Source organism: Trifolium pratense, linkage group LG7 (genome assembly GCF_020283565.1).
Source record: "Trifolium pratense cultivar HEN17-A07 linkage group LG7, ARS_RC_1.1, whole genome shotgun sequence".
In the NCBI taxonomy this organism is placed as follows: domain Eukaryota; kingdom Viridiplantae; phylum Streptophyta; class Magnoliopsida; order Fabales; family Fabaceae; genus Trifolium; species Trifolium pratense.
The window spans coordinates 24,916,427-24,939,051 of record NC_060065.1 but is presented as its reverse complement, the minus strand read 5'-3'; the positions used below and the strand labels follow the sequence as shown (position 1 = coordinate 24,939,051).

The 22,625-nt window shown below is 35.3% G+C and overlaps 1 protein-coding gene and 1 long non-coding RNA gene across 5 annotated transcripts; both read left to right on the top strand.

Annotated features, from left to right (window-relative positions):
• The first annotated feature begins 1,333 nt into the window (after positions 1-1,333).
• Positions 1,334-6,396, top strand: LOC123896116. Its single transcript, XM_045946549.1, has 4 exons — positions 1,334-1,457; positions 3,718-4,278; positions 6,244-6,297; positions 6,341-6,396. Exons 1-4 carry the CDS (start codon positions 1,334-1,336, stop codon positions 6,394-6,396), a joined length of 795 nt encoding a protein of 264 aa, XP_045802505.1.
• A 13,275-nt stretch (positions 6,397-19,671) lies between these two features.
• LOC123899700 lies at positions 19,672-21,696 on the top strand. Of its 4 annotated transcripts, none has more exons than XR_006805718.1 (3): positions 19,699-19,920; positions 20,145-20,713; positions 21,249-21,696. It is a non-coding gene; the product is annotated as an uncharacterized LOC123899700 (long non-coding RNA). The 4 variants fall into 4 exon arrangements; XR_006805717.1 differs by having other exon boundaries at positions 19,701-19,920; positions 20,220-20,713; XR_006805716.1 differs by having other exon boundaries at positions 19,722-19,920; positions 20,535-20,713.
• The last annotated feature ends 929 nt before the right edge of the window (positions 21,697-22,625 follow it).

The following is a 22,625-nucleotide window of genomic DNA, read 5'->3' as shown; positions in this document are numbered from 1 at the left end:
ACCGGTTACTAAATTGGTTATAAAATTTAGTTATGGTTATATAACTGGTTAAAATCGGATATTTTAGAAATTTCATTTTAAATTTGATTACTTCTCATTTTAAAATGATTAATTTTTAAAATAAATTCTATTTGCTTGAATTAATTTTATGTACAAAAAATACTTATATTTATTATAGGAAAAAAATATCAAAAAAAATACTGATTTGATTTTTTTAAAAATAAAAACATTAAAAAATCTGTTTTTTTAATTACTTGAAAAATATTTTTTTAAATAAAATAATAATTAAAATATTAAAAAACTTAATTATATATACAAAAAATACTAATATTTATTATAGGAAAAAAAAATACTAATTTCAAAAATCTGTATTTTTTAATTATTTTAAAAATAAGAAATCTTTTTCAATAAAATCAAAATAATTATTAAAATATAAAATAATAAAATATTAAAGGGTGGTGGCAGCCAGTCTCCGGAGCACCACCGCCTGCCGCCGTTCCGGCCACCGGATCCCCCGTGCCGGCCGGAGCACCGCCGTACCGGCCACCGGTGGTCAGGCGTTGACCACCGGCCCCTCCACCCCTCTATTTAATTATTTATTTATTAAATTATATAAATAATTTAATAAATTTTAAACATTGGGCTTTAATTTGTTTGAAAATTGGACTATTTGGATCTTTGAAAATTTGATATTTGGACTTTTAAATTGGGCTATTTAAAAAGTTTTATAATTGGAAAAAAAAAATTTCTACCCCAACAATCTTCTATCTACCCCGACATTTTTTCCAATATTCTCATTATACCCTTATCAAATTTAAATATATTTTATTATTTTTCACTTTGTTAGTTTGTAACTTTTTTGGTAGACTGTTTACACCCATCACCCAGTGTTCCGGTACGTTTTTTTTTCCAGGTTTGTTAAATTTACCGGAACTCTTTTTCAAAGTGTTCCGGTTTGTTAAATTTCCAGTTTATTACCGGAACACTTTTCAAAATCGTTCCGGTATTACAATTTTCCAGAATCGGTTGTGTGGTATACCGGAACACTTTTTTAAGTGTTCCGGTATACAAAAGGTGTTCCGGTATATAACAAAGCGTTCCGGTATACATAAACGTGTTGTGTTGTATACCGGAACACTTTTCAAAGTATTCTGGTATACAAAAAAGTGTTCCGGTATACAACAAAGTGTTCCGGTATACAAAAAAGTGTTCTGGTAGTTACATGTGTGTTCCGATATGTTGAACATGTTGTAAAAACTGTTCCGGTACATTACAAGTGTTCCGGTATAGCAGTTTTATTAATTTTATTTTTCTTTATTTTTTTAAAACATATATGGCTCAAATCGGCAATACAAGTCAAATATTAGTAGATACTACAGATGTTTTTACAACTGATCAAAAATTTGCTACACCGGATGTTGTTCTTACATGGGCTCGAGATGTTGGAGATGCCAACTGTAACGACCCAATTTTCATATTATTATTTTTATGTGTTAAAATATTTTATTTAACGTGGCATTTTAATTAAGTTAATAACTTGAGTTATTTATCGAGTACTTTAGTTATTAGGCGAGTAAAGTGAGTTAACGTGTAATTGGGCCAAGCCAAATGGGCTTGAGGCCCAATGGGCCTTGTGTGTGTGTGGGAGGCGCCATATGGCCATGAGAGGAAGAGAGAAATTCATTTTCTCTTTTGTTCTTGTGCTCTTGAGAGAGGAAGAGAGAGCTTGAGGAGCTAGGGCAAGGGGAGAGCTAGGGATTCGAGAGCTTCGTCGTATTTTCTTCGAATCCAGGTAAGAGAGTAGATTTCATATTCGTGGGTGACTCGAGGAAGGGGAGAATGTCGATTTCTCCTCACCCGAACTTCCTCCACCCCATTTTCGTTTTAATTTGGATGGATTTTCTTAATGGAAATCGATTCTAAGGTTCATAACATGTTTAACATGCTCTTATCATGATGTATGAACGAATCTAATGGTTAAAAACGAGATTTATAAAGGATTAAACTCAAGAACTTTGTGTTCTTGAGAGTTTTGAGTAAAAGTGTTAAATCTCTACTTTTTCGTAGAAAAAATGGTAGATCGGTGAAATGAACCGTCCTTTTGTGTTTAGATATGTTTGTTGCACTTGAATACAAACTCATTTGGGGTTTATAACATGAAAAATGGGATTTTTGGGTGAATTTGAGTGGAAATCGCATGTTTTGAGCAGTTCTGGCAGGAGCTGTTCGCTACAGCTCGCTGCAGCTCGCCACGAGCAGGTGACCCACTGGTGTGGTTCACTGAAGCTCGCTGAGCCTTCGCTCAGCGAACAGCTCGCTACAGCTCGCTAAGGCTCGCTTAGCCACCGTGACAGCACAACACTTTGTTGTTTTGAAATTCGAATGACTTTGAGGGTTCTAACATGTTATATTATGTATTTTACCCAGTTTTTCGCGTAGATTCCGATTCCAGAGTTTGTTTTATGATAAAATGCATGCTTAATACACTTTACTTATATTATTAGTATTGTGTTAAAAATGTGAGTAAATGCATTGTATGTGTTGATGATTATGATGATGTTTATTTAAATGTCAAAGAAGTATATTAAGGTGTTAATCAACTTAATAAAGAAGGATATTAGAATTATGTTATTCTAATAAAGAAGTATATCGAATTATGTTATTTGATAAAGACGGATATTAAGGTATTGATTATCTTAATAAAGACGGACGTTGGATAGTGTTCCACGTTATTGTTGATGGGCTATATGCCATAATTGTTGATGGATATATTCATGAGTTTTGAGTGCATGCATCATGAATATTTAGGGATATTGGCTTGTCCAATAAAGAAGGATATCGAACTATATTTGTTTGATAAAGAAGGATATCGGAGGTGAAATACCCTGATAAAGACGATGGTACCACATGCATTAGAGGTGTCTAGAGGACATAACATGAATGTGAAGCATTAGATTGCATTAGGGATTTTGTGTGCATTTTATGATAAATGATGTTTGACACATACTTGGTAAATGTTGATTGTTAATCCGTATGTGAGGAGCAGAGTCCGTCATGACTATAAAATGAACAACGCAGGGTCCGTCATGACCATAATCTGAACAATGTATTTGTTGATGTTTTGGTATTGTCCGAGACGACGTGAAACTATATGTTTGGTGTATTTTGTGGATGATTGATTAGGTGATAAATGAAGTATATGCATGATATATGAATATGCATGAATGATGGTGATGTATATGTATATTGTATGATTATGCATGTTTTTATGAAGAAGTGTTTAAGTACCATTTACTTACACTTGTATATTTTGAGTATGTTATCTAACTCTCTTTTATGTGTTATGTGCTGGACCGTTGGAGGTCCAGATTTTACAGGATTTTGTGGTATTCGATGTCGAGTCGTCGGTAAAGCTCCGCTCTGATTGTGACACGGGAAAAGGGGTTTTATATGTATATAGAGTCTCCTTATCTAGGTTGTTTTGTATAGCTAATAAATACATTAGTTGATTTAACATTTGTATAAACAAGTATTTTTACTAATTAACCACATTAGTATTATTTTGGTAGAGGAGTGTAATACTCGAACCAATATTCAATAAATTAAATGTGATTTTCCGTTGCGTATTTTGAAAAAGAATTTTACTAAGGTAGAAATATATAAATAATGGGTTTGGGTGTTACACCAACAAAGTCAGTATTATCATTACTCGGTCAGATAAAAAGAACGGAATAAGAGGTAGAAATGACAAGTTGGTTTTAGGTTGTGATAAAGGTGGAAAGTATGACTCTTCAGAAAGTTCCACGACAACTGCATCGAAAAAATGTAACTGTCCATTTAAAATTAGAGCTGCACCTTCAACAGATGGTTCAGGATGGAAAGTTCAGGTTATTCATGGAGTTCACAACCACGGGCTACCTGACCAATATCATGGTCATCCTTGCAAGGCACGTTTAACCGCTGATGAAAACAAACGTGTTCAAGATTTGACAAAGCGTAAAGTAGCACCAAGACACATTGTTTTAGATTTGAAAGATCAAAATCCAGAGTCTGTTGTTGATGCCACACTTGTATATAGGAAAAGACACATGATGCAAATACAGGAAAGAGGCTCCAGAACAGAGCTGCAACACTTGCTGCAGTTGTTAGATGATGCAAAATATGTCAGCTGGAATAGAAGAAAAGATGACGGCTCCGATGTTTTGAGTGATATTTTTTGGGCGCATCCAGATTCAATCAAGTTGTTGAACTTGTTTACCATTGTTTTGGTTATGGACTGTGTAACGACCCAAATTTATTATTCACCATGTAAGTGTTTAATTATTTGGTGACGTGGTTTTTAAGTAAGATAGTAACTTTAAGTTATTTATCGAGAGTTTTAGTTAACGCACGAGTTAGTGAGAGTTAACGCGAGTTCTGCCAAGCTATTAGGCTTGAGGCCCAATGGGCCTTGGACTTAAGGTGGGGGGCGCTATATGAGGCCCTTAGAGAGAGAAAGAATTCATTCTTTCTTGTTTTTGGGAGAAGTAGAGAGAAGGGAGAGCAAGAGGAGAGCTAGGGAAAGAGCTTGGAGGAGGGATTCGAGGAGCAATCGTTGAGCTTTCATCGGATTAAGGTAAGAGAGTAGATTTCATATTCGTGGGTGATACGAGGAAGGGGAGAATGTCGATTTCTCCTCACCCGAACTTCCTCCACCCCATTTTCGTTTTAGTTTTGGACGGATTTTCTTAATGGAAATCGATTCTAAGGTTCATAACATGCTTAATATGCTTTTGACATGATGTATGAACGAATTTAATGGTTAAAAACGAAGTTTATGAATGATTAAACTCAATAACTTTGTGTTCTTGAGAGTTTTGAGTAAAAGTGTTAAATCTCTACTTTTTCGTAGTAAAAATGGTAGATCGGTGAAATGAACCGTCCTTTTGTGTTTAGATATGTTTGTTGCACTTGAATACAAACTCATTTGGGGTTTATAACACGAAAAATGGGATTTTTGGGTGATTTGGTGTGGAAAACGCAGGTTTTGAGCTTTCCTGTCAGGAGGCGCTCGCTAGGCCTTCGCTCAGCGAACGTGTGACGAACAGCTCACCATAGCTCGCTGCAGCTCGCCACGAGCAGGTGATCCACTGGTGTGGTTCGCTGAGGCTGGCTGAGCCTTCGCTCAGCGAACAGCACTGTGACAACAACTTTTTGTTAATTGTTTTAAGTGCATTTGGGCACTTGTAACATGTGATTAGGGTATTCTAACATACAATTAGGTGTCTATAACCATGATTAATTGTATTGTGATGAATTGTTGATTATATTTGTGTAATATAATTGTTGTTGATGATGTTTGTTTAAATATCAAAGAAGTATATTAAGGTGTTAATCAACTTAATAAAGAAGGATATCGAATTATGTTATTCGATAAAGACGTATATTAAGGTATAGTGTTATCTTAATAAAGACGAAATGTTGGATAGTGTTCCACATTATAAATGACGAGCAAAATGCTAATTGTGTGAGTGTGAATTCATGAATTACATACATGCATTCATGAATTGTTGATGTATATTGGATATTCCAATAAAGACGGATATCGGATTATATTTATCCGATAAAGACGGATATTAGAGGTGAGATACTCTAATAAAGACGATGGTACCACATGCATTAGATATGTCTAGGGGACATAACATGAAGATTGTGGCATTAGATTGCATTAGGATATGTGTACATTATTTGATATTTGATATTTGATATGTGACACATATGTTTGCATTTATGTGATAATTGTTATGTGACACATATTTTGCTAAGTGTGCTTATTGCTATTCGATGAAGTGATATTTGATTATAATGATCTAGAAATTATAATTGAATGATAGATGATGATGTACATTATTTGATTATAATGATCTAGAAATTATATTTGATTATAATGTATGATTATGCATGTTTTATGAAGAAGTGTTTAAGTACCATTTACTTACACTTGTATATTTTGAGTATGTTGTCTAACTCTCTTTTATGTGTTATGTGCTGGACCGTTGGGGGTCCAGATTCACAGGTTTTGTGGTATTCGATGTTGAGTCGTTAGTGAAGCTCAGCTCTGATTGTGACACGGGATAAGGGTGTACTTAGGGTATAGAGTCTTTATGACATTCTTGTGTCACCGAACTGGGTTAACAAATAACCGGTGTTATTTACGTTATGCACTTTATTTAACTTGTCTATTGTTTTCTGTACTGGTACAAGATGTTGTAGCATCTGTCACAGCATCTGTCCGCCAGCCTGCCGGAATTTCAATTGGTATCAGAGCAGGCATCCTGTTCTGTATCTGGGTGTGCTCCAGGGAAGATACTTTCTGGCACTATGGACAAGGAAGAAGGATATGAGGAAGAAGAATAAGGTGCTGCTTGTATACTTGTGCTCATTATGATATGCATGAGTTGATGTACTTAGGGGGAGTAATTGTTCTCTGATCTGCCATTGAGAGGGAGTAGCAGAATATAGCTAGCCTGTTGATGATCTTGCAACTTATGTTATGATTAATAGTTTGCTAGTTTATGTGCTTAGTGTTTGTGGAGGTGTTCTGCTATGAATCTAGACATCATCATCTGATCTGTGTGAGAATTTATTTTTCTCAGCATGTGGTAGTTTATCTCTCCCTGTATGGTTGCTTTATGAGAGTTTATTTCTCTCTGTTGATGTGGTTGGTGAACGCTGGGTAAACCCGATTCCACTGCTACATGTCTCTGGTGTTTTTGGTGAAGTTTATTTCTTTACCTATGTGTGTTGAAGATGTCTGTTGAAGTAGTGTTGGCGAAGTTTTTACTTTCTTTTAAATATGTATGTTTATGTTAAAGTGAAAGAAGAAGTAGCTCTGTGTTGAAATTGTAACACCCAAACCCATTATTTCTATATTTCTACCTTAGTAAAAATCTTTTTCAAAATACGCAACGGAAAGTAATGTTCGATATTATAAAAGTTGTGGTTCGAGTATTACATTCTTCAATCAAAATAATACTAATGTAGTTAATTAGTAAAAATACTTGTTTATACAAATGTTAAATCAACTAATGTATTTATTGATTATACAAAAACAACCTAGACAATAGACTTTATATACAATATAAAACCCTTTCCCGTGTCACAATCAGAGCGGAGCTTCACCGACGACTCAACATCGAATACCACAAAATCCTGTAAAATCTGGACCCCCAACGGTCCAGCACATAACACATAAAAGAGAGTTAGATAACATACTCAAAATAATACAAGTGTAAGTAAATTGTACTTAAACACTTCTTCATAAAAACATGCATAATCATACATTATACATATACATCACCATCATTCATGCATATTCATATATCATGCATATTACTTCATTTATCACATAATCAATCATCTACAATTATATACCAAACATATAGTTTCACGTCGTCTCGGACAATACCAAAACATCAACAAATACATTGTTCAGATTATGGTCATGACGGACCCTGCGTTGTTCATTTTATAGTCATGACGGACTCTGCTACTCACATACGGATTAACAATCAACATTTACCAAGTATGTGTCAAACATCATTTATAATAAAATGCACACATAATCCCTAATGCAATCTAATGCTTCACATTCATGTTATGTCCTCTAGACACCTCTAATGCATGTGGTACCATCGTCTTTATCAGAGTATTTCACCTCCGATATCCGTCTTTATCAAACAAATATAGTTCGATATCCTTCTTTATTGGACAAGCCAATATCCCTAAATATTCATGATGCATGCACTCAAAACTCATGAATATATTCATCAACAATTTTGGCATATAGCCCGTCAACAATAACGTGGAACACTATCCAACGTCCGTCTTTATTAAGATAATCAATACCTTAATATCCGTCTTTATTAGAATAACATAATTCTAATATCCTTCTTTATTAAGTTGATTAACACCTTAATATACTTCATTTATACTTCATACATGATTAACAATCAATATATGCATCAACAATCATCAACAAGCATCAACAATCATCAACAATCATGTAAGAATAAGACACTGATTCGAAACTACATGCAAAGGAAGATCGCAGATGAAAAACTGGTGAAAACTGCAGTATTTCCGCCTGGGGCGGAAATATTTACGCCTGGGGCGGAAAAACATCAGAAAGGATGGCTGCTCACTGCTCTTCCGTTTTAGGCGGAAATTACTGGACAGCCTCTCATTGCAACGATCATAACTTGGGCTACGAAAGTCCAATGGAGACGCACATATACTCGTTGGAAAGCTAACAAACAGGGCTACAACTTTTATGTTGGCCACTAAAACCAGTTCGCAACGAAAAGAGGTCAAAATTGCACGTAAAGGTTCAGACCTCATAGATAACAATTTTCTACATTTCTCATTTCAAACTCTAAACTCTCAAAACTCTCACATAAGTCATTTTTCATGTTATAAACCCCAAATAAGTTCATATTCAAGTGCAACAAGCATATCTAAACACAAAAGGACAGTTCATTTCTCAGATCTACGCCATAAACATCGAAAAAGTAAAGATTGACACTTTTTCATCAAAACTCTCAAGAACACAAAGTTCTTGAGTTTAATCCATTAGAAAGCTCGTTTTAACCATTATTTCCGTTCATTAATCATGTTACAAGCATGTTAAACATATTAAGAACCTTAGGAACGATTTCCATCAAGAAAATCCATTCCAATCTAAAACGAAAATGGGGTGGAGGAAGTTCGGGTAAGGAGAAATCGACATTCTCCCCTTCCTCGAGTCACCCACGAATATGAAATCTACTCTCTTACCTGGATTCGAAGAAAACACGACGAAGCTCTCGAATCCCTAGCTCTCCTCTTGCCCTAGCTCCTCAAGCTCTCTCTTCTCTTCTCTCAAAAACACAAGAACATGAGAAATGAATTCTCTCTTCCCTCACTATGCCCATATGGGCGCTCCACACACACACAAGGCCCATTGGGCCTCAAGCCTAATTGGCTTGGCCCAATAACACGTTAACTCTCTCTACTCGCTTAATAACTAAAGTACTCGATAAATAACTCAAGTTATTAACTTAATTAAAATGCCACGTTAAATAAAATATTTTAACACATAAAAATAATAATATGAAAATTGGGTCGTTACAACTCTCCCCCACTTAAAAGATTTTCGCCCTCGAAAATTACGCAACTAAAGCAACTCCGGATAACTCCTGTATCCGACCCTCCAACAAAACGCTCAAAACGCTACACATTACCAAGTTTGACAAAATTAGTTTATCCCATCCAACACAATTTTTGTCCATTTATCAACAAGAGATCAAGGACGGCCAGTTCCTCAATTTGTCGATAAATATTCAACAATCATGATATCGGCACAAACCATTCTTATCAAACCGCTAAAACATCCACTTCGTACGAAACATCCATAGACTCACATTCTACGGCCTCACAACGTTACCCTAAAACAACCAATTGAACACACTCTGAAAAAAATACTTCCACAACTCCATAACTCCACAAATCCTATAAGTCTCTGATTCCCTCATGGATCACTTAACCGTGTTACATCACTTATTCATATTCGAATCTTATTTCAACTTATCACTTGATAGTTCAATTCCAACAATCACTTGATGACCAACATTCTCAAACTTCATTGACACAAGCTAAAAACTACCGTCTCTAACCGTCAAATTCCTTTTCTCGCATATCTCCAACCATTGAGTCGAATCTCGTTACGACTATTCTATTCCCAAGTAATCTCTTAACCAATATTTGCATTCCTTAACGCAAACATTTTCCAATACCACTTCTCCTTAATTCCTTAGTAATTCGCTACTTCAAAATTAGACCACTGCCTAAAATTGGTTCTCCAAACAATCATAACTTCTATCTCATTAGTTTCAAACGACATCTTCAATTCGCCCATAATCCATCTATCGATGTTCCTCATCATCTTGCATTGCAACAAGCATACTCTTCTCCGTTTATTCACTCATCGAATTTTTATTCATCTCTGACCCCTACCAATCATCATCTCTCTTTGGATAGTTATCTTTAAACTCCTCCTTAGTACATTCGATACCAAAATCAAACTCTTGAATTAAATCTACAAAGCTCCAAATATTCGCCATACGATCTAACTCTATCCATTAAATTCTAATCAACCTTTGTCTTAGTATTTTTACTCATGACTCCTTGTCTAATCCCAATATGACATCTCTAGAAAATTTCCAAAATTCTCGTCCAAATACATTTTAAGTTATGCACCAAGTCACTACCGTTTCATCATCCATGATGAAACAATTTAAAATCCTTTACTTCATTGTCACCGATTACGACCATACTACATCAACATCCACGATGCATCTAACAAAACTAGTCTCTACCGACTCTTCCATTCCATGAATCCAAATTCCTTAGCAAATACTTACTCACTCTTATCTTTTGGGCACCACAAAATGCTCTCCGACACTTACCTTAGGCATCGCCTTCAACTCCTTACTATAAGTGCTAAAACACAACATCTACTCACATGTGCGGTAATTCTTTTTCGCAAACTCCCACCTAACACAAGTCACTTCCAACATGACCTCATATTACTTATTCTCTGAACGTTCTCCAACGGCTAACTTTCTTATTCTTCATCATTCAAAAATGATACCTCTCTTTTAGCTTCATCTCCACTTCTAGGATCTCATTCAACTTCGACACAAATTGCCCTGTCATTATCCAAATCCAATTACTCTTTCTTCAACATGCCTCTCACAAAATCCTTCGGATCGTTATCCCACTTCCATCTTCGAATAAACTCGATTATTCATACAATCCTCACTTCCAACGATTCAACAAACATACCAATCCTATTATGATATTTCTCAATTCCATTCTTATTTACTTTAAAACCTACTTCCCTTCATCGATTAATTAACACCAACGGTTCACTAATCTTCATATCTCTTTCTCTAAGCTTCTCAAATCTCTTCCGAAAGTCACTCCACACTAGACTTAGAACTTCAAATTGTTCAACCAATTCATCCTACTACCATATGCACGACTCACATAAAGCTTCTTACTCAAGAATCCGGTACAACATCTGATCCACTTGGATGACAACTTACTTCAAAATCATCACCTCCTCAAGAATCTTAATCACTTCCTCTTCCTCATATTCGACTCCTTCCGATCAAACAGATACTTCAACCTTGGTCCACAAAAACACGCCTCCATACTTTTAGTGCAACACATGATCTCCAACCGTTCCGAATACTCTTCATCTCACTTAACCAATCTCACCAACTCCCTACGGCGAAACACTTAGTCTGACAACTTCTCTTCTAGGAGTTTCTCACAACTCGTTGCTCCCATTCATTCCACTTCGAACAACGTCACCACTTCCTGAATATTCTGCTTCAAGAGCATCTCTACTCATCTCATCTTCTCACGTTCGAAACATCTCGGAGGGATATAACCTTCTCCCCCACTTATCTCAAACCCACCTACACTCTTCCACTATAACTTCTGGTGCTCACACCTAACGGTTCTATCGTCTCTAAACATATTCTTCCTAAGAAGAAACTAGTATCGACATCGTTTACACGCATGTCGCATACAGGGGACAAAACCTAACCCACGATACCTAAACACTAACACAAATTCATGCAAGCATTCAAGTAACCTATACTTCCCTCACTTTTCAAAGTTAGGAAATCAAGCAATCACAAGAAAAATAAACATTGCAAGGCAATAATTCATACTCACATTCAGTCAACTCAGAACAAGACGTCAACAAAAAATAAATTTCTTGTCTGGCTCCCTCGCTTAGCAAAAGCTAGCGAGCTCCCGGCGAGACAAGTCAAAACATTCACAGGACTTAGCAAGACTTAGCGAGACTCAGCGAGGTTCATTCTTCGCCTAGCGAGCACATCCAAAAATCTGGGTGCTCTGCTACGATTTTGAACTTACGCTCACTGAACTCTCGTTTTCTCGACTCACTAATCTACAAAATCCAAAACATCAAGCATATAACATCATTATAGACTTGAAAGCACAATTAGAATCATGCATCACAATTACAAGATAGGATTATGATATCTTCATGTTTTTACTCATAAAACGCATAGCAATTCAAATGCCTAGTAATCATCTAGCACATGTTATAAACAAACATATAACAAACACATACCAGGACACATTAATATCCTACTCTTCTCACCATTTTGAAAAATTAATTTTCACTCACCCAAAAAGAAAATAACTCTATATTTTCACCAAAATCTTCAAGAAATAATATTAGTTTTTAAAATTATTTCAAATCATTACCACATGCAGTTTTATATCATGCCGGATCGTCACATGCAGTTTTATATCATGCCGGATCGTCACATGCAGTTTTATATCATGCCGGATCATCAACAATTAGCAATAAGCATCAATCCATCAAGTTTAAACTACAAAAAGGTTAAACTCTACGCATATACAACTATTATAAACATAGGAGTATAGCACTCACACCATTACTCACAAAAAGAACGAATAATTTAATTCAATTCACATCACTCATAGTTCCTAAATGAACAACATAAGTGATTTCACAAAACAAACACAACAAAATTGTTAGACAAACACGACTGACACACAATACTCACTTGGTCTGACTGCACAGACCTGCTCTGATCGACACATAACCCACACAGTCCGAAGACGACCTGCTCTGATACCAATTGTAACACCCAAACCCATTATTTCTATATTTCTACCTTAGTAAAAATCTTTTTCAAAATACGCAACGGAAAGTAATGTTCGATATTATAAAAGTTGTGGTTCGAGTATTACATTCTTCAATCAAAATAATACTAATGTAGTTAATTAGTAAAAATACTTGTTTATACAAATGTTAAATCAACTAATGTATTTATTGATTATACAAAAACAACCTAGACAATAGACTTTATATACAATATAAAACCCTTTCCCGTGTCACAATCAGAGCGGAGCTTCACCGACGACTCAACATCGAATACCACAAAATCCTGTAAAATCTGGACCCCCAACGGTCCAGCACATAACACATAAAAGAGAGTTAGATAACATACTCAAAATATACAAGTGTAAGTAAATGGTACTTAAACACTTCTTCATAAAAACATGCATAATCATACATTATACATATACATCACCATCATTCATGCATATTCATATATCATGCATATACTTCATTTATCACCTAATCAATCATCCACAAAATACACCAAACATATAGTTTCACGTCGTCTCGGACAATACCAAAACATCAACAAATACATTGTTCAGATTATGGTCATGACGGACCCTGCGTTGTTCATTTTATAGTCATGACGGACTCTGCTCCTCACATACGGATTAACAATCAACATTTACCAAGTATGTGTCAAACATCATTTATTATAAAATGCACACATAATCCCTAATGCAATCTAATGCTTCACATTCATGTTATGTCCTCTAGACACCTCTAATGCATGTGGTACCATCGTCTTTATCAGAGTATTTCACCTCCGATATCCGTCTTTATCAAACAAATATAGTTCGATATCCTTCTTTATTGGACAAGCCAATATCCCTAAATATTCATGATGCATGCACTCAAAACTCATGAATATATTCATCAACAATTTTGGCATATAGCCCGTCAACAATAACGTGGAACACTATCCAACGTCCGTCTTTATTAAGATAATCAATACCTTAATATCCGTCTTTATTAGAATAACATAATTCTAATATCCTTCTTTATAAAGTTGATTAACACCTTAATATACTTCATTTATACTTCATACATGATTAACAATCAATATATGCATCAACAATCATCAACAAGCATCAACAATCATCAACAATCATGTAAGAATAAGACACTGATTCGAAACTACATGCAAAGGAAGATCGCAGATGAAAAACTGGTGAAAACTGCAGTATTTCCGCCTGGGGCGGAAATATTTACGCCTGGGGCGGAAAAACATCAGAAAGGATGGCTGCTCACTGCTCTTCCGTTTTAGGCGGAAATTACTGGACAGCCTCTCATTGCAACGATCATAACTTGGGCTACGAAAGTCCAATGGAGACGCACATATACTCGTTGGAAAGCTAACAAACAGGGCTACAACTTTTATGTTGGCCACTAAAACCAGTTCGCAACGAAAAGAGGTCAAAATTGCACGTAAAGGTTCAGACCTCATAGATAACAATTTTCTACATTTCTCATTTCAAACTCTAAACTCTCAAAACTCTCACATAAGTCATTTTTCATGTTATAAACCCCAAATAAGTTCATATTCAAGTGCAACAAGCATATCTAAACACAAAAGGACAGTTCATTTCTCAGATCTACGCCATAAACATCGAAAAAGTAAAGATTGACACTTTTTCATCAAAACTCTCAAGAACACAAAGTTCTTGAGTTTAATCCATTAGAAAGCTCGTTTTAACCATTATTTCCGTTCATTAATCATGTTACAAGCATGTTAAACATATTAAGAACCTTAGGAACGATTTCCATCAAGAAAATCCATTCCAATCTAAAACGAAAATGGGGTGGAGGAAGTTCGGGTAAGGAGAAATCGACATTCTCCCCTTCCTCGAGTCACCCACGAATATGAAATCTACTCTCTTACCTGGATTCGAAGAAAACACGACGAAGCTCTCGAATCCCTAGCTCTCCTCTTGCCCTAGCTCCTCAAGCTCTCTCTTCTCTTCTCTCAAAAACACAAGAACATGAGAAATGAATTCTCTCTTCCCTCACTATGCCCATATGGGCGCTCCACACACACACAAGGCCCATTGGGCCTCAAGCCTAATTGGCTTGGCCCAATAACACGTTAACTCTCTCTACTCGCTTAATAACTAAAGTACTCGATAAATAACTCAAGTTATTAACTTAATTAAAATGCCACGTTAAATAAAATATTTTAACACATAAAAATAATAATATGAAAATTGGGTCGTTACAACTCTCCCCCACTTAAAAGATTTTCGCCCTCGAAAATTACGCAACTAAAGCAACTCCGGATAACTCCTGTATCCGACCCTCCAACAAAACGCTCAAAACGCTACACATTACCAAGTTTGACAAAATTAGTTTATCCCATCCAACACAATTTTTGTCCATTTATCAACAAGAGATCAAGGACGGCCAGTTCCTCAATTTGTCGATAAATATTCAACAATCATGATATCGGCACAAACCATTCTTATCAAACCGCTAAAACATCCACTTCGTACGAAACATCCATAGACTCACATTCTACGGCCTCACAACGTTACCCTAAAACAACCAATTGAACACACTCTGAAAAAAATACTTCCACAACTCCATAACTCCACAAATCCTATAAGTCTCTGATTCCCTCATGGATCACTTAACCGTGTTACATCACTTATTCATATTCGAATCTTATTTCAACTTATCACTTGATAGTTCAATTCCAACAATCACTTGATGACCAACATTCTCAAACTTCATTGACACAAGCTAAAAACTACCGTCTCTAACCGTCAAATTCCTTTTCTCGCATATCTCCAACCATTGAGTCGAATCTCGTTACGACTATTCTATTCCCAAGTAATCTCTTAACCAATATTTGCATTCCTTAACGCAAACATTTTCCAATACCACTTCTCCTTAATTCCTTAGTAATTCGCTACTTCAAAATTAGACCACTGCCTAAAATTGGTTCTCCAAACAATCATAACTTCTATCTCATTAGTTTCAAACGACATCTTCAATTCGCCCATAATCCATCTATCGATGTTCCTCATCATCTTGCATTGCAACAAGCATACTCTTCTCCGTTTATTCACTCATCGAATTTTTATTCATCTCTGACCCCTACCAATCATCATCTCTCTTTGGATAGTTATCTTTAAACTCCTCCTTAGTACATTCGATACCAAAATCAAACTCTTGAATTAAATCTACAAAGCTCCAAATATTCGCCATACGATCTAACTCTATCCATTAAATTCTAATCAACCTTTGTCTTAGTATTTTTACTCATGACTCCTTGTCTAATCCCAATATGACATCTCTAGAAAATTTCCAAAATTCTCGTCCAAATACATTTTAAGTTATGCACCAAGTCACTACCGTTTCATCATCCATGATGAAACAATTTAAAATCCTTTACTTCATTGTCACCGATTACGACCATACTACATCAACATCCACGATGCATCTAACAAAACTAGTCTCTACCGACTCTTCCATTCCATGAATCCAAATTCCTTAGCAAATACTTACTCACTCTTATCTTTTGGGCACCACAAAATGCTCTCCGACACTTACCTTAGGCATCGCCTTCAACTCCTTACTATAAGTGCTAAAACACAACATCTACTCACATGTGCGGTAATTCTTTTTCGCAAACTCCCACCTAACACAAGTCACTTCCAACATGACCTCATATTACTTATTCTCTGAACGTTCTCCAACGGCTAACTTTCTTATTCTTCATCATTCAAAAATGATACCTCTCTTTTAGCTTCATCTCCACTTCTAGGATCTCATTCAACTTCGACACAAATTGCCCTGTCATTATCCAAATCCAATTACTCTTTCTTCAACATGCCTCTCACAAAATCCTTCGGATCGTTATCCCACTTCCATCTTCGAATAAACTCGATTATTCATACAATCCTCACTTCCAACGATTCAACAAACATACCAATCCTATTATGATATTTCTCAATTCCATTCTTATTTACTTTAAAACCTACTTCCCTTCATCGATTAATTAACACCAACGGTTCACTAATCTTCATATCTCTTTCTCTAAGCTTCTCAAATCTCTTCCGAAAGTCACTCCACACTAGACTTAGAACTTCAAATTGTTCAACCAATTCATCCTACTACCATATGCACGACTCACATAAAGCTTCTTACTCAAGAATCCGGTACAACATCTGATCCACTTGGATGACAACTTACTTCAAAATCATCACCTCCTCAAGAATCTTAATCACTTCCTCTTCCTCATATTCGACTCCTTCCGATCAAACAGATACTTCAACCTTGGTCCACAAAAACACGCCTCCATACTTTTAGTGCAACACATGATCTCCAACCGTTCCGAATACTCTTCATCTCACTTAACCAATCTCACCAACTCCCTACGGCGAAACACTTAGTCTGACAACTTCTCTTCTAGGAGTTTCTCACAACTCGTTGCTCCCATTCATTCCACTTCGAACAACGTCACCACTTCCTGAATATTCTGCTTCAAGAGCATCTCTACTCATCTCATCTTCTCACGTTCGAAACATCTCGGAGGGATATAACCTTCTCCCCCACTTATCTCAAACCCACCTACACTCTTCCACTATAACTTCTGGTGCTCACACCTAACGGTTCTATCGTCTCTAAACATATTCTTCCTAAGAAGAAACTAGTATCGACATCGTTTACACGCATGTCGCATACAGGGGACAAAACCTAACCCACGATACCTAAACACTAACACAAATTCATGCAAGCATTCAAGTAACCTATACTTCCCTCACTTTTCAAAGTTAGGAAATCAAGCAATCACAAGAAAAATAAACATTGCAAGGCAATAATTCATACTCACATTCAGTCAACTCAGAACAAGACGTCAACAAAAAATAAATTTCTTGTCTGGCTCCCTCGCTTAGCAAAAGCTAGCGAGCTCCCGGCGAGACAAGTCAAAACATTCACAGGACTTAGCAAGACTTAGCGAGACTCAGCGAGGTTCATTCTTCGCCTAGCGAGCACATCCAAAAATCTGGGTGCTCTGCTACGATTTTGAACTTACGCTCACTGAACTCTCGTTTTCTCGACTCACTAATCTACAAAATCCAAAACATCAAGCATATAACATCATTATAGACTTGAAAGCACAATTAGAATCATGCATCACAATTACAAGATAGGATTATGATATCTTCATGTTTTTACTCATAAAACGCATAGCAATTCAAATGCCTAGTAATCATCTAGCACATGTTATAAACAAACATATAACAAACACATACCAGGACACATTAATATCCTACTCTTCTCACCATTTTGAAAAATTAATTTTCACTCACCCAAAAAGAAAATAACTCTATATTTTCACCAAAATCTTCAAGAAATAATATTAGTTTTTAAAATTATTTCAAATCATTACCACATGCAGTTTTATATCATGCCGGATCGTCACATGCAGTTTTATATCATGCCGGATCGTCACATGCAGTTTTATATCATGCCGGATCATCAACAATTAGCAATAAGCATCAATCCATCAAGTTTAAACTACAAAAAGGTTAAACTCTACGCATATACAACTATTATAAACATAGGAGTATAGCACTCACACCATTACTCACAAAAAGAACGAATAATTTAATTCAATTCACATCACTCATAGTTCCTAAATGAACAACATAAGTGATTTCACAAAACAAACACAACAAAATTGTTAGACAAACACGACTGACACACAATACTCACTTGGTCTGACTGCACAGACCTGCTCTGATCGACACATAACCCACACAGTCCGAAGACGACCTGCTCTGATACCAATTGTAACACCCAAACCCATTATTTCTATATTTCTACCTTAGTAAAAATCTTTTTCAAAATACGCAACGGAAAGTAATGTTCGATATTATAAAAGTTGTGGTTCGAGTATTACATTCTTCAATCAAAATAATACTAATGTAGTTAATTAGTAAAAATACTTGTTTATACAAATGTTAAATCAACTAATGTATTTATTGATTATACAAAAACAACCTAGACAATAGACTTTATATACAATATAAAACCCTTTCCCGTGTCACAATCAGAGCGGAGCTTCACCGACGACTCAACATCGAATACCACAAAATCCTGTAAAATCTGGACCCCCAACGGTCCAGCACATAACACATAAAAGAGAGTTAGATAACATACTCAAAATAATACAAGTGTAAGTAAATTGTACTTAAACACTTCTTCATAAAAACATGCATAATCATACATTATACATATACATCACCATCATTCATGCATATTCATATATCATGCATATTACTTCATTTATCACATAATCAATCATCTACAATTATATACCAAACATATAGTTTCACGTCGTCTCGGACAATACCAAAACATCAACCACTACTAGAAAAAAATGAAACTGGGACGGAAATTTGTGACGGAATTAAAATCTGTCCCAAAATAATTAAATGGGGACGGAATTTGCGACACGTTTCTGTCACAACTGTTTTTTAAAATGATTATTTATTTGCTTGGGACAGAATGAATATTCTGTCTCAATATTGAGATGAATTGATTTTTCTGTCACAAACTTGGGACAGAGTTTGTATTTCCGTCTCATCTTATTCTAAAAATTTAGTGAAAATAAGGAGGGAAAACTAGCGCCATTTGTTCAGTCAAACAAAAATAGTTATTATATATTATATTTATATATAAAATAAATATTTTTGGGTATGCTATAATTTTTTTTTATAATGCTATAAAATAAATTTAACTCTAATAATATAAAAAAGAAATCTAAAACCTCTATTAAAAAAAATCTAAAATATATTAGGTAATTTTATTATTTTTCAATTTTTTTTTATATTTATATTTTTGGTCAAGTAAGTTTAATTTACTTTTAAGTAATTTAAAAGAACTGTGGTATTAGGTAACAAAAAAAAAAACCGTAAAAGGGCAGAGAAAGTAAAGGCAAGCCATTTAACTCATTAGAAAGAAAACGCAAACTAAAGAGAACCCTAAGCGCCGTCTCTCTCTCTCTCGTCTCAACACAGTCGCCACCGCACTCAGTCACCACCGTCAGCGGCAATCACTCAGTCACCACCGTATCTCTTCAACTCAGTCGCCACCGCCTCATCTCAACACGATTCACCACCGCCTCGTTTCTATCGGTATGAAATTTCTCGCCACCGTTTCGTTGACACTTCTCCGTCTCCTCCGATTCATGAAATTTCTCGCCCCCTTTATCTGTTGAAGTGAGAATCTGGCATTTTTAGTTAGTTCACACTTCACATCGTTATTCTTGACTGTGTATATATCTTAATAGTTCACACTTCACATTGTTATTTTCACTCTATTATTCAGTGTTTGTTACCCACTTCACATGCTTATGTAGTTGACACTTCCCTGATGATTATGTCATGTTGCTGTTTGGATTTAATTTCTTGCTTGGAAATATGGTGGAATCAAGATTGAAGAAATAGATGGTATCCACACCAATGACACAGATTTGGAAGATGACCAGCTGTTGATATAATTTGAAGAAGATTTTGATATATTTTGAAGAAGATTTTGATGACAATGATTCAACTAATGAAGATGTTCCAAATGATCATATTGAACCTGATTATGATTAAATTTGTTTATTGTTTTTTTTCTTCTTTCTTTTGGTTGAAAAAGTGATTATTGTTTTTTGTGAAAGTCATTATTCACACTATTATATCATTGTTACTTTTTTATATTTAAACATATGTGATTAATCTCTATGTCTTTATCATTACTTTAGATGTCAGGTATTGGTAAACCAAGAGGACTACATAAACGATTTGTAGATAAAGGGAATGGAAAGAAAGTTCCAACCATTTCTACTAGTTTGGAGCAAAGGAACACTGCTATGCACACAACTTCAGTGTCACACTAGGAAGGGGACACAACTTTGTTGATAAGAGATCAAGTGATGCATATGTGAGTATCTATTACAAAAAAGCCTAAACTTGTAGAAAAAAGCCTTGACTTTGGTTGCTGTGATTGTGGCCTTTTATTTTGCTGTGATTGTGTCCTTAATGATAAGAGATCAAGTTATCTGATATACTGTTGTGATTGTGGCCTTTTATTTGCTATAATTTATGACCTGCACATGTATGTATAGAGTTTGCTTTGACAGTTTGTCCTTTTTGTCATGTGTTTCTGTTCTTGCTATTTTTTTAGTTTGTTGTCCAGTTGTTTTAGTAAACTTGTTCTCCGATTGGTGAATAAAACTGTTGGCTTGCATGAGTGTCAATTTGTGAATAAAACTTGTTCCCATGTTTCTGTTTCGAAGTTTTTGCTGGATTAGCATTTATCCAAGGGCTGCTACTTTATGGTGGAGTTGTTTTGTTGGTTTTTTAGTGTTTTAGCAAGTGTTTATGTGTATCTAGTAAGAAGTTTTAGTGGGAGTTGTTCTGTTTGTTATGTGTATCTAACTTCATTACATGTTATATTTATGTTTATTTTTTCCTAGGATAACATTGTAAATCTATGTTCACAAGTTGAGACTAGTGGCACTCAACCCAAGCCAATTGGTATGGATGGAAGCATGCTCACCCATGGCTCAACATCTCAATCAAATAAATATTCAAATTATGTTGATATTGTTCATGGCATGAGTAGAGAGGTTGATGCGGGACTACGACAACAACTGATATTTGGATTTAATGGATTTGGATGAAGATGATCCTTCGGTTGGTATTGTTAGTCGTGGAAGCAATGCCATTGATGGTTCAAATGCTAATGAGTAGTAATATTGATGACTTTGGATTAGAACTTAAAAATTATTGAAAGTTTGATATTTTGTAGGCACATTCAAGTTATTTGAACTTTAACCTTTTGAATGTAATGATAAAAGTTTGATATTTGGAGATACTTGTGTTTATGATAATTAATGCTTACAAATTGAATTTGTAGTTCGATATGATTTTTTAAATTGATGATGCAACACTATTTAATGTGCATTGTGTATATAAAAATTGTATTTGTGAAAATATCGGAGAAATTTTTTATACCTTCCAACAATATTGGAAAAAACAAAATACAAATATTGGGACGGAATTTGAATATTCTGTCACAATATTGAGACGGAATTTAATTATTCTGTCGCCAATTTGGGACAGAATAAATGTAGTGTGTTTAGACAATAATTAAATTCTGTCCCTGATTCCGTCCCTAAAATGCGACAGAATCTATTTTTCCGTCCCAAACAAATTGCGACAGCGAAAATTGCGACGAAATAAATTTGTCGCAGATTCCGTCCCAAATATGAATTGGGACGGAAATTTGAACTGTTGTGCGACGGAAAATTCCGTCCCAGATCAATTGTTTTCTAGTAGTGAACAAATACATTGTTCAGATTATGGTCATGACGGACCCTGCGTTGTTCATTTTATAGTCATGACGGACTCTGCTACTCACATACGGATTAACAATCAACATTTACCAAGTATGTGTCAAACATCATTTATAATAAAATGCACACATAATCCCTAATGCAATCTAATGCTTCACATTCATGTTATGTCCTCTAGACACCTCTAATGCATGTGGTACCATCGTCTTTATCAGAGTATTTCACCTCCGATATCCGTCTTTATCAAACAAATATAGTTCGATATCCTTCTTTATTGGACAAGCCAATATCCCTAAATATTCATGATGCATGCACTCAAAACTCATGAATATATTCATCAACAATTTTGGCATATAGCCCGTCAACAATAACGTGGAACACTATCCAACGTCCGTCTTTATTAAGATAATCAATACCTTAATATCCGTCTTTATTAGAATAACATAATTCTAATATCCTTCTTTATTAAGTTGATTAACACCTTAATATACTTCA

What these genes read in the sequence shown, in the direction of transcription:
- LOC123896116 (XM_045946549.1), top strand. Translation starts at nt 1,334, where the DNA reads ATGGCTCAAATCGGCAATACAAGTCAAATATTAGTAGATACTACAGAT. An exon ending in CATTGTTTTGGTTATGGACT is followed by an intron (nt 4,279 to 6,243) that starts GTGTAACGACCC and finishes TACTGGTACAAG; the next exon opens with ATGTTGTAGCATCTGTCACA. An exon ending in GCCTGCCGGAATTTCAATTG is followed by an intron (nt 6,298 to 6,340) that starts GTATCAGAGCAG and finishes GGTGTGCTCCAG; the next exon opens with GGAAGATACTTTCTGGCACT.